Raw genomic sequence first — 13,695 nt, forward strand, 5'->3', positions numbered from 1 at the left:
ATGATCACTTGCCTGACGAAGAGGTCCTGCGCGGCCTTGAAACGTTGCAATCCTTGTGATGTTTTCACTGCATTAAACTTTTGGACGTTTTATACGATACGCGGTGTGCTGGTGAGTATGTTCGTAGCTCCTGGTATGAGGGAACAGCTACGGACCACCAAGGCTCTGATGAAAGGGGCTCGCCTCTGAAACGCGTCAGCCATATCGCCGGTCTGATACCATCTGATCCGTGCTGTCGTTGTGTTCGTTTGGCGATGCTGTGTACCAGTTGCATTGGTTGTTAAGCGCTGTTTTACAACTCATTTTGTGAGTATGACCATTGTTATAATTCATACATTAAAATCCTTTTTAAACGGTAATACACTAGGTCGGTGCAACCTCCTTTTTTCTTTTATTTTTTTAGCTTTATGAATTCCCAGGATTCTTAGGAGGGCTGCAAGACCATAGAATTTACCCTGTAATTGGATCACGTTGCCCTATAGCAGAAAACACCAGAGCGCAGGAGAATTTGCCAAATGGACTCCCGAAGCAGAAACAGCTTTTCAGGCTTTAAAACAGGCCTTATGTAGTCAGCCAGTTTTAAATTCGCCTGATTTTTCACAGGACTTTGTGGTTCAGACAGATGCGTCAAATGTGGGGTTAGGAGCTGTACTGTCCCAGATTATCAAGGGTGAGGAACACCCTGTTATGTACCTCAGCCGAAAGTTGAAGGCCCATGAGAAGAATTATGCCACCATTGAGAAAGAGTGTTTGGCGGTGAAATGGGCTTTGGATTCTCTCCGGTACTACCTCGTGGGTAGACAGTTTGAACTGGTGACGGATCATGCCCCATTGAAGTGGATGGCACAGAACAAAGAGACCAATAGGAGAATAAATAGGTGGTTCCTGGGCCTCCAGGAATTTAGTTTTATGGTAACGCATCGCCCAGGTGCTAAAATGGGGAATGCAGATGGGTTGTCCCGAGTAATTGCCTGCCTGGCAACCTGTGTCCCAACCCTAGGGTTGAAACAAGAGGGGGGGTATGTGACAGGAAGTCAGGTAAATCTGTGGGTGTTGTCACAGACGGGAGATACATTTCTGCCTTGTTTAGACAATACACCAATTATTATCGGGTGTCGGCTGCAGAAGTAGCCAGAAAGGTTTAAGGGCGTTGGAAAACTTCAGCTGTTCAGAATGCGGCAATTAAGGCCTCTATAAGTAATCCAGAGGATTACCACTTTTTGCTGCATCCTGAGGCTTTCTGAGGGAAGGAGTGCAGTGAACAGAAATACTTCTGAAGAGGTGAGGTGCTGTTGATTTTTCTGTGTGATAAAAATCAAAAAGACTTTTGTTTTCTGCTGTATGACCAGCAGTGTCTGCCCAACAATAGGCTGTGCCAGACTCCATAGATAGGTTCCTGTGTGGTGAAGGTAGATGCCCCAAGTGGCCAGGGTTTATTTTATGTTTGATTTTGTTTGTGCTGTTTGGACGCTTGCACTTGTTTCCAGCAAGATGGATGAATAAACCAAAAAAGGGATTTTTAATACAGCTTACCTGTAAAATCCTTTTCTGTTCAAATTTTTTATTGTAAAAATAAAGAGTACAGAGTAGAAAGAAAAATAAACTTTTCCGCATAAAACAATTACGGAGATACAATGGTATATAATAATATTAACGTGTACATACAATACTGGTAGGACCTTCCAGGATTTCTCAGTAGAGGAATAAGTGTAACATAGTGAGAGAAGGTATTATACTAGAGTTATGTGGGAACATAGGGGATAAAGACAAATAAACCTAGGAATGAAAAGCACACGTTTCCATTCCATAAGGTGGCATAGAACAATAATCCGTACTCAACACATTTAAGGATGGAAAACTGAAGGCTAATGGGGGGTCACGGGTAACCGTATCACCCTAGTATATAAGACAATAAGTTTCAACATAAGGAGGGGGGAAGCCCTAGGGGACCAGGGCAGGGAAGGGGAGACGTAGTAATGGGAGATGGAAGGAGAGAAGGAGAAAGGAGGAAAAAGTAAAGAAGAGAAAGAAAGAGAGTGTCAGCGCGGACGGGTGCGCCCCCAGTGGGCCATATGTGTCAAATCATAAGAACATCACAAAAATCATGGGATAGGGAAGGTGGCTACGAAGTCAGGAGGGAGAAAAAATTCCATCCATGGAGACCATATTTTATCATGCTGTCCTGTAAAATCCTTTTCTTGGAGTACATCACGGGACACAGAGCGGCATATTCATTACTATGTGGGTTATATGGAGTACCTTCAGGTGATGGACACTGGCAATCTTAAACAGGAAGTCCCCTCCCTATATAACCCCCTCCCATAGGAGGAGTACCTCAGTTTTGTAGCAAGCAGTATGCCTCCCAAAATGGTCCCTATAAGAGGGGTGGGAGCTCTGTGTCCCGTGATGTACTCCAAGAAAAGGATTTTACAGGTAAGCTGTATTAAAAATCCCTTTTTCTTTCTCGTACATCACGGGACACAGAGCGGCATATTCATTACTATGTGGGATGTCCCAAAGCAATGCTTTAATGAGGGGAGGGAGACATCTTCCCAAGACAACAGGATTTAATTAGAGGTACACTCTAAAATAATAATAATAAATCCAACTTAGTCAAGAAAAAATAAATTTAAATTTAAATTTAAATCAAGGGTGCCCCCCCGATTCCGAGGGTCTTAAATCGCAGCCTGCAGCACTGCCTGCCCAAAGGCTGTATCAGTATTCCTTCTTACGTCCAACTGGTAGAACTTTGTAAACGTGTGGACTGAAGACCAGGTTGCCGCCTTGCATATTTGAGCCATAGAGATCTGATGGTGTGCCGCCCAGGAGGCGCCCATGGCCCTGGTAGAATGAGCCTTTATTGATAAAGGAGGAGGCAACCTCTTCAAGCCGTATGCCTGAGTAATAAACTGTCTAATCCACCTCGAGATGGTGGATCTTGCAGCCGCCTGCCCCTTCTTGGGCCCATCCGGCAAAATGAATAACACCTCTGTTTTCCGAATCTTCTCTGTAGCTTTAAGATAGGCCTTCATGGCCCTGACAATATCTAGGGTATGCAGCAACCCTTCTTTTCTAGACGTAGGTTTCGGAAAGAAGGATGGTAGAATCAAATCCTGGTTTAGGTGAAAACCGGATATAACCTTCGGCAGAAAGGAAGGATGAGGACGGAGAACCACCCTATCCTTATGCAGAATAAGATATGGTTCCTTACAAGATAAGGCAGCCAATTCTGACACTCTCCTGGCTGAAACTATGGCAACCAGAAATACCAACTTCCTTGTTAGTAAAACCAAAGGAATCTCAGCCAACGGCTCAAAAGGTTGCTTCTGCAAAGTTGACAGAACAAGATTTAAGTCCCACGGACAAAGTGGCGACTTGATCGGAGGATTAATACGTAAGACCCCCTGAATGAAGGTCTTAACCAGCGAGTGGGTGGCCAACGGCCTCTGAAACCACACTGACAGAGCTGAAATCTGTCCCTTAATTGTGCTTAATGCCAGGCCTTTATCCACTCCCAGCTGGAGAGAACTTAACACTCTATCAATGGTATACTTGCGGGAAAGCCATTTCTTGGACTCACACCAGCCTACATAGGCCCTCCAAACCCTGTAATAAATTACTCTGGAGACCGGCTTTCTAGCCCTGATCAGGGTAGAGATAACCTGCTTAGACAGACCTCTACCCCTGAGAATCAGGGATTCAGCCGCCAGGCCGTCAAATTTAGACGCCGTAATGCAGGGTGGAGGATCAGGCCTTGAGAGAGTAGGTCTGGTCGTAGAGGAAGAGTCCAAGGGTCTTCCACTGCCATCCTCAAGACTAGTGAGTACCATGCCCTCCGGGGCCACGCTGGAGCAACCAGGATTACTGGCTTGTGCTCCATCCTGATCCTGCGCAGCAGGCGGGGTAGTAACTGGAGCGGGGGAAAAGCATAAAGAAGTTTGAACTGATGCCAAGGGCAAACTAACGCATCGGTTCCGCAGGCCATCGGGTCCCTTGTTCGGGACATGAACCTGTCTAGCTTCTTGTTGAATCTCGATGCCATGACATCCACGTCTGGCACCCCCCATCTCTGGCAGATTGTCTGAAAAACCTGGGGATGTAGAGACCATTCCCCTGGCGACATAGTTTGGCGACTTAAGAAGTCTGCCTGCAGGTTGTCCACTCCGGGAATGAATATTGCCGATATGCAGGGCACATGAGCCTCTGCCCACAGAAAAATCAAGCTCACTTGCTTCTGAGCGGCCGGATTCTTGGTTCCCCCTTGGTGGTTTATATATGCCACAGCCGTGGCATTGTCTGATTGTATTCTCACCGGGAATCCCTGCAATTTGGATGTCCATGCCAGGAGGGCTAGCCGAGCAGCTCTGAGCTCCAGGATATTGATGGGCAGCTGCTTCTCCGCCGCTGCCCAAGTACCTTGGCGAGTACAACCATCCAAGACCGCTCCCCAGCCTTTCAGGCTGGCATCTGTGGTTACTATCTTCCAGGCTATGGGGCTGAAGGATTTCCCTTTCAGCAGATTCTGAGGGTTTAACCACCAGCACAGACTTTGCCGGGCTCTTGATGATAGAGCTAAAGGAAACTCCAAGGCCTGTGCTTTCCTGCTCCAAGCTGCCAGAATGGCTGCCTGTAGGATGCGAGTATGGCTCTGTGCGTAAGGTACCGCCTCGAACGTAGCCACCAGCTTGCCTAGTAAACGCATACATAGGCGAATAGTTGGTTCTTTTTTGCCTAGAACCAGCTGAATCAACTCCTTGATAGCCTTGACCTTTACCAGGGGTAAAAATACCCTTTGCTGAGCTGTATCTATCTCATGCCGAGATATTCCAACTGTTTTGTTGGTTGGAATGCTGATTTTTCTCGGTTTAAGACCCAGCCGAACCTCTCGAGGTATTGACCCGTGAGGGCAACCGCTTGCTCCAAGCAAGTAGGTGAGTGATCTATGATCAAGAGATCGTCCAAGTATGCTAGGACCGTGACCCCTTGGATTCTTAGATTGGCTAAAATTGGAGCTAGAACCTCGGGGGGCCGTAGCCAGCCCGAAAGGAAGCGCCACAAATTGGAAGTGACGCTGAGCCACCGAGAAGCGTAAAAATCTTTGATGTGGCTGAAAGATCGGTATATGAAGGTAAGCGTCCTTTATGTCTATTGAAGCCAGAAAGTCGTCCTTCTGGAGCGCGGCGGCTGCTGACCGAACCGATTCCATCCGGAATGACTGAACCTTTAGGTAAACGTTTAAACTTTTTAGGTCCAAAATTGGTCTGACATCGCCGTTGGGCTTTGGTACGACAAATAGATTGGAGTAGAAGCCTAGTCCTTGCTCTTGGACTGGTACCTCTACAATCACGCCCTGGCAGAGCAGACGATCCAATGCCGTTAGGAACGAGGCCTTTTTTGCTGGATCGTTCGGTACCCTTGACTCCTGAAAATGAGGCGGCGGAAACTTTAGAAACTCTAACTTGTAGCCTATGGCCACAGATGACCGGACCCATCTGTCGGGGATGTTGGCTTCCCAAACCTCCGAAAAGAGGCGAAGCCTTCCCCCCACTCGAGTGAGTGGGGGCGCCCCTTCATAAAGCAGACTTAGGGGCTGGCTTTGTTGGTTTGCGATACCATGGCTTCTTGCCCCCAGGGGCCTGTCCCTGTGACTTATTGTTAAAGTTGGATCGCGCAGGAGGCCGTCGATACTGCCTGGAATTTGAGGGCCCCGGGACAGGGGAAATCGGCCTTTTAAAGGCAGGACCCCGGAACTTCTTTTTGACTGGTAGGAGGGTACTCTTACCACTCGATATAGTCTGAATGTATTTATCTAGATCTTCTCCGAAGAGTCTTCCCCCATGGAAGGGAAACCCTGCCAGAAGTTTTTTACATGGGGGCTCGGCCGCCCAGTTCTTTAACCATAAGAGCCTTCTCATATGCACTACCAATAGTGATAAACGAGACGCCTGCTGGATGGAGTCCTTTATGGCATCCACCGCAAAGCATAAAGCTCTGGGAATATCAGATAGCTCCTCTGCCTGTTGGGCAGGGATGTCTTTCAGCATCTGTTTAGTCTGGACCTTCAAAGCCTGACAAACTCCGATAGCAGCTACTGCCGGCTGTACCACTGCTCCTGCCGTAGCAAAGGAAGCCTTTAAAAGTGTCTCTAAACGTTTATCAACCGGGTCCTTAAACATTTGTATGTTTTCTACCGGACAAGTTAATGACTTATTTACGCATGAGATGGCTGCGTCCACAGCTGGGGGCGCCCATTTTTTGGAAAATTTCACTTCCATGGGGTAGATAACAGAAAATCTTTTAGGCGGCAAAAAAATTCTGTCCGGTCGTACCCAATCCTGGTAAATCAATTCCTCCAACAGAGGATGGACTGGAAAAACTGCGTTATTCAAGGGGGCTTTTAAAGAGCCCAAGGAGGAAACTGTCGGAGCCCGAGGCTCCGGTGAGGGCAACTAAAATGCCGATCGGACCATGTCTGTCAAGGACTGGATCCACAGACTTTCTGCTTGGGAGGCAGAGAATGGTTCCTCCACAGTAGAATCCTCAAGCTCTGAACCTTCTAGGTTCTGGTCCAACAGGTCCTCCTGAGATTCTAACTCCTCTGGAGAGAGAACTTCAGCATCTGAGTATACACACTTTGGTGAAGGGGACCTAGTCCGCTTCTTGTCTGGCAAAGAATTAGCGATCATAGCTGCCAATCTTTTCTCTAGCCCTCCTAAGGAGATAGCTAGCATTTCCTCAGTGACAAACACCGGGTTGGGAGGATCTGGGCCAGCCTCCGCACCAGACCCCCCTTTTGGCTCAACCAAGGCGGCCATCCCTGGGTCAACAGGTGGGGAGAGTACTGGCATAGCCTGACTCATATCCTCAGAATCTGAGGGGGAACCCTTTTGTTTTTTGGCATTTTTTGCCCCTCTAGATCCCGAGCCTTTGGGAGCCATGGTACAAGACCGAGGTACCCCAGCATACAACAACTGACTGTTTGTAGCTAGGAAAAAACTACGTGGTTAAGGGAACAGCAGTATTTTTCAATACATTATTATATATATATATATATATATATATATATATATATATATATATATATATATATATATATATATATATATATATATATTTCCTTTAACTCATTAAAGGTTTTTTTTTTTTTTTTTTTTAAAACATACAGCCCCACCAATACTTTACCAGCCTCCAACCTGCTGCAAAGAGGATTTTTGGCTTAACAGATATACATAGGCTAAGCCTAGCATGTACTACCCCTATCCTGCCACCGGGGGTCACTAGTGTGCCGCTCTGTGTCCTCTCGCTCTCAGCTCAGTTTCAGACTGAGCCATGAACGAGGACCTGCTTCAAATAACAGAGGCGAAGCCCGCCTCTTCCGACGCCGGCCTGCACGCTCCCCGCCCCCCCTCCCGAACGGCGCGAAACCGCTCTATTAACCGTGCACGTGCCCGCGCGCGCGCCCGTATGTCAGGGGAGGAGAACACATGGAGACGCGCTGCCAGGCCTCAGGAAGCAGGGAGAGGATCGCCCCTACGGGCTGCAGAGCGGCAAATTCAAAACCCCGGCCAGGTAGGACTTAAAAACAGGCCTCTTAAGGACACATTTATAGCCCTGAGACAGGTTTTCTAAGAACACCTTCCCAACCAGCGGGGCAGCAGGTAGCCAGTAAAGAGATGCCTAGACAGGGGGATCCAGTGATGGGGGGAAAAGTTAGATCATCCAGACATAACAGACATAGTGACCATGGTGCCAATGCAGAGCATACTCAGGCAAACCCCCCGCAGATCTCCCCTGGAGAGCCCACTGTCGGACCAAGTCCCGCAGGCTCTCCACTTACCTGCTCCATGCCGCAGGACGTTTGCCAAGCAACAATAGTCCAATCTTCTCCCATCTCCGTGGGTAAAGTAGTAGACCATCAGGTACTGGGGTCCTGGAAGGAACCGACTGACCTGGACCTATATAGCACCCTGGCAAACAGGATACTTTTGGCTTAGGAAAGCTCTAAGTCCTGGGCCCAGGGTCCAGCCCTCTTAGAGAGGGCATTATAGGCAAAACCCCACGGTTTGGGGCCCGGGTACTGTCCACTTTGGCACTGAGGCACTTTGGACAGATCCGGTTAGCCCGCCTTAATCCCAAGGATACGGAGGCAAAGCTAATCCATGACCAACACCTAAGACACTGGCGAAAAAACTGAGGTACTCCTCCTATGGGAGGGGGTTATATAGGGAGGGGACTTCCTGTTTAAGATTGCCAGTGTCCATCACCTGAAGGTACTCCATATAACCCACATAGTAATGAATATGCCGCTCTGTGTCCCGTGATGTACGAGAAAGAAATCTTTGTTTTCAACCGCCTTCGACTGCCTTTCTGTATAAATTCAGTGTGTATTGAACCCATCCAGGGGGTCACACACCCCGCTACCGAGCTAACCCCCTACAATATATATATATATATATATTACTACACTGCCTGCAAGCCACTAACTAACTGCCTAATCTAGCTCAAGTTTCTCTAGCTCTGTCCACTCCAACACACTACATACAGCCACTGTGTAAGCAGTATTATATAGTGTGGGGCGTGGACTTAGCCCCCGAGCCATGATTGGCTTAAGGCACCCTGCCTTTGGCCAATCATGGCTCTCACAACAGAACATGCTGGGATTGGCCAAAGCATGCAGGTCAGGTGCATGGTTTGGCCAATCATCTGACATCAATGCACTGCAATCTCGCAGTGCACTATGGGGCATTTCATGGCACGTAAATTTGCTGCGAACAGCCCATATTGTTCTGAATTTGGCGAACGGGCGAACACCTACGACTTGAACCGCGGGACCATCCCTAGCAGTAACAAGAGTTATTTTTATTACCAGAATTTGAAAAAAGGGATGTCTACAAATAATTTAAAATTAAGCATCTACCAAAATAACTTCTGAGAAGTAATGGAAGCCATATAAGTTAATAAATCAATGGCACCAAACGTATCCTTCATAAAAAAAAAAAAAAAAAAAAACATGTCTGGTTGTTAGACAAGAGAATACATCTAGAAATTGCAGTTCAGTTTTGGGCACCAGTTCACAAAAAGGATATTGGGGAACTGGAGAAAGTGCAGAAAGAGGCAACCAAAATGATAAGAGCCATGGAGGAAATCAGCTATGAGGGAAGATTAGTAAAACTGAATTTATTCTCTCTTGAGAAGAGGAGAATAAGGGGGATAAGATCAACATATATAAATACATACGTGGTGCATATAGAGAACTTGGTGTACACTTATTCACTTTAAGGTCATTGACTCAATTCTTTTCCTAAATGCACATAATATACTATAAATGGATACTAATATTTATAGGCAGGGCTTTTTTTCCAGGGGAAACTTGGTGGAACTCAGTTCCATCACCTCAGACCCTTTGGTGCCTGCTCACCACAATCACTTGTAAACACAGAAGTCTGATTTCTGTGTTTACAAGTGACAGCTCTGCACTCTGTGTGTAACCCCCATGAACTCTGCACTCTGTATGTAATGCAATCCTGGTTTTTAATACCCCTTTTAGACCCTTCTACTGTTTGTGAAATCTGTCCACACCCACTATTTGATGTGATTTGGAGAGGAGATTTGGAGGGTCGTGGTTGAGTTCCAGCACCTATTGTTTGAGAAAAAAAGCCCTGTTTATAGGTAAAGTTGATCCAGGGAATATCCGATTGCCTCTTGGAGGATCAGGAAGGACATTTTTTCCCCCTGCTGGAGCGAATTGGATCAACTATGGGTATAGGCTTGTGTATTTGGAAGTTTTTTAATTTGTGTGTGTGTTGTTTCCCTCTCTGTGGATTAAACTGGATGGATGTGTCTTTATTCAACCAGACTAACTATGTAACTATGTAACTGATGTAATGATCGTGTATTTTTTTTGTTAGGTTTCAAGGTGGGTTGGAGATGACAGTACCAATCATGGTTTCCTTATTGCCTTTACCCCACCCTCAAGAAATTTCCAAGAAACTGACCCCCCTACTTTTGCAAAGCACAAGCCAGACAGCAAAAAATCTTATTTGGTTCTTTTTAGCGATGACGGCAGGAGAGCAACATTAAACACATATACAGCTTCCACTGTAAAAGACACAGGTAAGATATAGTTTACTTTTATGAATACAAATAATTCATTCATAAATAACTCACGAACGTACTTTGTATACTTTTAAACTACAATATATATATATATATATATATATACAGTGGGGATCCAAAGTTTGGGCACCCCAGGTAAAAATTTGCATTAATGTGCATAACGAAGCCAAGGAAAGATGGAAAAATCTCCAAAAGGCATCAAATTACAGAATAGACATTCTTATAATATGTCAAAAAAAGTTAGATTTTATTTCCATCATTTACACTTTCAAAATTACAGAAAACAAAAAAATGGCGTCTGCAAAAGTTTGGGCACCCTGCAGAATTTATAGCATGCACTGCCCCCTTTGCAAAGCTGAGACCTGCCAGTGTCATGGATTGTTCTCAATCATCGTCTGGGAAGACCAGGTGATGTCAATCTCAAAGGTTTTAAATGCTCAGACTCATCTGACCTTGCCCCAACAATCAGCACCATGGGTTCTTCTAAGCAATTGTCTAGAAAACTGAAACTGAAAATAGTTGACGCTCACAAAGCTGGAGAAGGCTATAAGAAGATCGCAAAGCGTTTTCAGATGTCAATATCCTCTGTTCGGAATGTAATTAAGAAATGGCAGTCTTTAGGAACAGTGGAAGTTAAAGCAAGATCTGGAGGACCAAGAAAAATATCAGACAGAACAGCTCGCAGGATTGTGAGAAAAGCAATCAAAACCCACGTTTGACTGCACGATCCCTCCAGAAAGATCTGGCAGACACCGGAGTTGTGGTACACTATTCCACTATAAAGAGATACTTGTACAAATATGGTCTTCATGGAAGAGTCATCAGAAGAAAACCTCTTCTACGTCCTCACCACAAAAATAAGCGTTTGAACTTTGCAAATGAACATATAGACAAGCCTAATGCATTTTGGGAACAAGTTCTGTGGACCGATGAGGTTAAAATAGAACTTTTTGGCCGGAATGAGCAAAGGTACGTTTGGAGACGAAAGGGCACAGAATTTAATGAAAAGAACCTCTGTCCAACTGTTAAGCATGGGGGTGGATCAATCATGCTTTGGGGTTGTATTGCAGCCAGTGGCACAGGGAACATTTCACGAGTAGAAGGAAAAATGGATTCAATAACATTTCAGCAAATTTTGGATGGTAACTTGATGCTGAAGTTAAAGATAGAATGGCTTCTACAAATGGATAATGACCCTAAACACACCTCAAAATCCATGGGGGATTACATCAAGAGGCGTAAACTGAAGGTTTTGCCATGGCCTTCACAATCTCCTGACCTCAACATAATTGAAAATCTATGGATAGTAGACCTTAAAAGAGCAGTGCGTGACAGACAGCCCATAAATCTCAAAGAACTGGAAGACTTCTGTAAGGAAGAATGGGCAAAGATACCTCAAAAAAGAATTGAAAGACTCTTGGCTGGCTACAAAAAGTGTTTACAAGCTGTGATACTTGCCAAAGGGGGCAGTACAAGATATTAACTCTGTAGGGTGCCCAAACTTTTGCAGACGCAATTTTTTTGTTTTCTGTCATTTTGAAAGTGTAAATGATGGAAATAAAATCTAACCTTTTTTGACATATTATAAGAATGTCTAGTCTGTAATTTGATGCCTATTGGAGATTTTTTCCATCTTTCCTTGGCTTCGTTATGCACATTAATACAAATTTTTACCTGGGGTGCCCAAACTTTCGATCCCCACTGTATATATATATATATATATATATATATATATATATATACTGTATATATATATATATATATATATATATATATATATATATATATATATATATATATATATATTGTTTTGGATAAACCTGAAAAAGGTTAGAGCAGCTGTCAGGCTTTTTTGGTGTTTGGAAGATTCCCTCTAGTTTTCTGTGCTGGAGACTGACTAACTAAGGATCTTCTGAATATATGCAGAATACAGTAAATTATAAAAAGGAGAAAAAGGAAGTGCATTTATCATCATGCTTTGGATATCAGAAGGACCTAAAATAAAAGGGAAAAGAGAATAATAACCTCTTATTTCTGAGGAATCATGGTGCTTGACATTAAACTAATACCAGATATCCTGCTACTGCTGGGTATTCTTAAAGTGCATCCAAACTAAAGAACAAAAATGTCATATATTGCAGCTTACCAGCCCTTAGATGTGGTGGCTGCATTTATTGTATTTTTCAGGCTTTATCCCTTTATTTTCACTTCATGCAAGTAACACACTTATATTCTGTGATTTTTGGAGGTGATAATATTCCATGATATTTGTCAACCCTCTACATCAAGTCTGGAGCTTACGACGATGTATGAGCAACTGTGCATGTATCATAGTGACGTATGTTTTGTTATACTTTACCCATGTATACCTATTAAATAGCTCTGCTAAAAGACGAATTTTAAAGAAACTAATTTCCTAGATTTGGATTTCTATTAGACTTTGTCAACACTAAAGGTCTGTGGCTCCACTGTGATGATTTTTACACATCATGAAACTTAAAAGCACATGGAGTGCAGCATTATGTTATGATGGCCAACATATTTAGAAAAGCATAATTGAAGAACACAATATTTAGATTTACTATATTCACACCAAGTCAAATATATAAAGTATACATTTTTGTTTCAGATTCTCTTCCACCATCTGAAGTTTCTTCTCTAATACATCCAGCAACACATAAGTTCCCAATGGTAATGGAACATATTAGAAGTAGAAAAACCCGGGATTTATATCCTAGTATGTATCCTCCATGTCAACGCAAGCCTCTTTATGTGGACTTTGAAGACATTGGTTGGGCTGGCTGGATCATCTCCCCAAAGGGATACAACGCCTACTACTGCAAAGGAACGTGTCTATTTCCTATGGGACAAGGATTGGGTGCCACAAATCATGCTGCTGTACAGTCCATTGTTCATGCTCTCAAACTTAATGAAGACATTGGAACACCATGTTGCATTCCAGATCGCCTTAATTCAATTAACTTACTTTACTTTGATGATGAAGAAAATGTTGTTCTGAAGCAGTATGATGATATGGTGGCTGTAAGCTGTGGCTGCCACTAAACACTGTCCTTCAGAATTGTGCTTTGCCACCATTTTTAATATATTATTTGGTATTAACCATACTTTGCTGTGTGACCTCAGTACCAGAGTTATACTGCATTTTCTCAGTTTGGACCTCTTAAGAATCAAAGTGTTCTAACTCATCAAACTCGTATACCAAACATTTTCTAGAATGTGGGAACCTATGCAAATTTTTCACACCATTTAAAAAAAATAATAATGTGGGGTACTCATAAATAAGGGAAGGGGGTGGTAACATGTGCCCCCTTTACCTAGACTAGGCTACATGCCCTCAACATTGGGACAGTACCTTACAAGTTAGTGTGTGTGTGGGGGGGGGGGGAGCCTCATCTCCACATCCTTTCCCCTAAGGGATGTTAGGGTCTGCTGGTGGGAGATACTGGAGTCTGGAAACCAAGTAGAATACAGGGGCGCACATATATCCAACCACCCTCACGTGAATTATTAATAGGTACATAGGGCCAGATTTAGAGAAGAGATACAATGGCGTATCTC

The 13,695-nt window shown here is 44.2% G+C and overlaps 1 protein-coding gene across 1 annotated transcript in view; it reads left to right on the plus strand.

The window, feature by feature from the left end:
- LOC120909121 (bone morphogenetic protein 2-B-like) overlaps positions 1 to 13,202 on the plus strand; it is a 67,035-nt gene extending 53,833 nt beyond the window's left edge. Inside the window, exons 4-6 of the mRNA XM_040320782.1 lie at positions 9,909 to 10,113; positions 12,073 to 12,075; positions 12,746 to 13,202. Of these exons, the coding sequence (XP_040176716.1) occupies positions 9,909 to 10,113; positions 12,073 to 12,075; positions 12,746 to 13,179 (642 nt within the window). The 3' untranslated portion in view covers positions 13,180 to 13,202. The remainder of the gene's footprint in view (positions 1 to 9,908; positions 10,114 to 12,072; positions 12,076 to 12,745) is intronic.
- Positions 13,203 to 13,695: the final 493 nt, after the last annotated feature.

Source organism: Rana temporaria, chromosome 8, assembly GCF_905171775.1.
Source record: "Rana temporaria chromosome 8, aRanTem1.1, whole genome shotgun sequence".
In the NCBI taxonomy this organism is placed as follows: domain Eukaryota; kingdom Metazoa; phylum Chordata; class Amphibia; order Anura; family Ranidae; genus Rana; species Rana temporaria.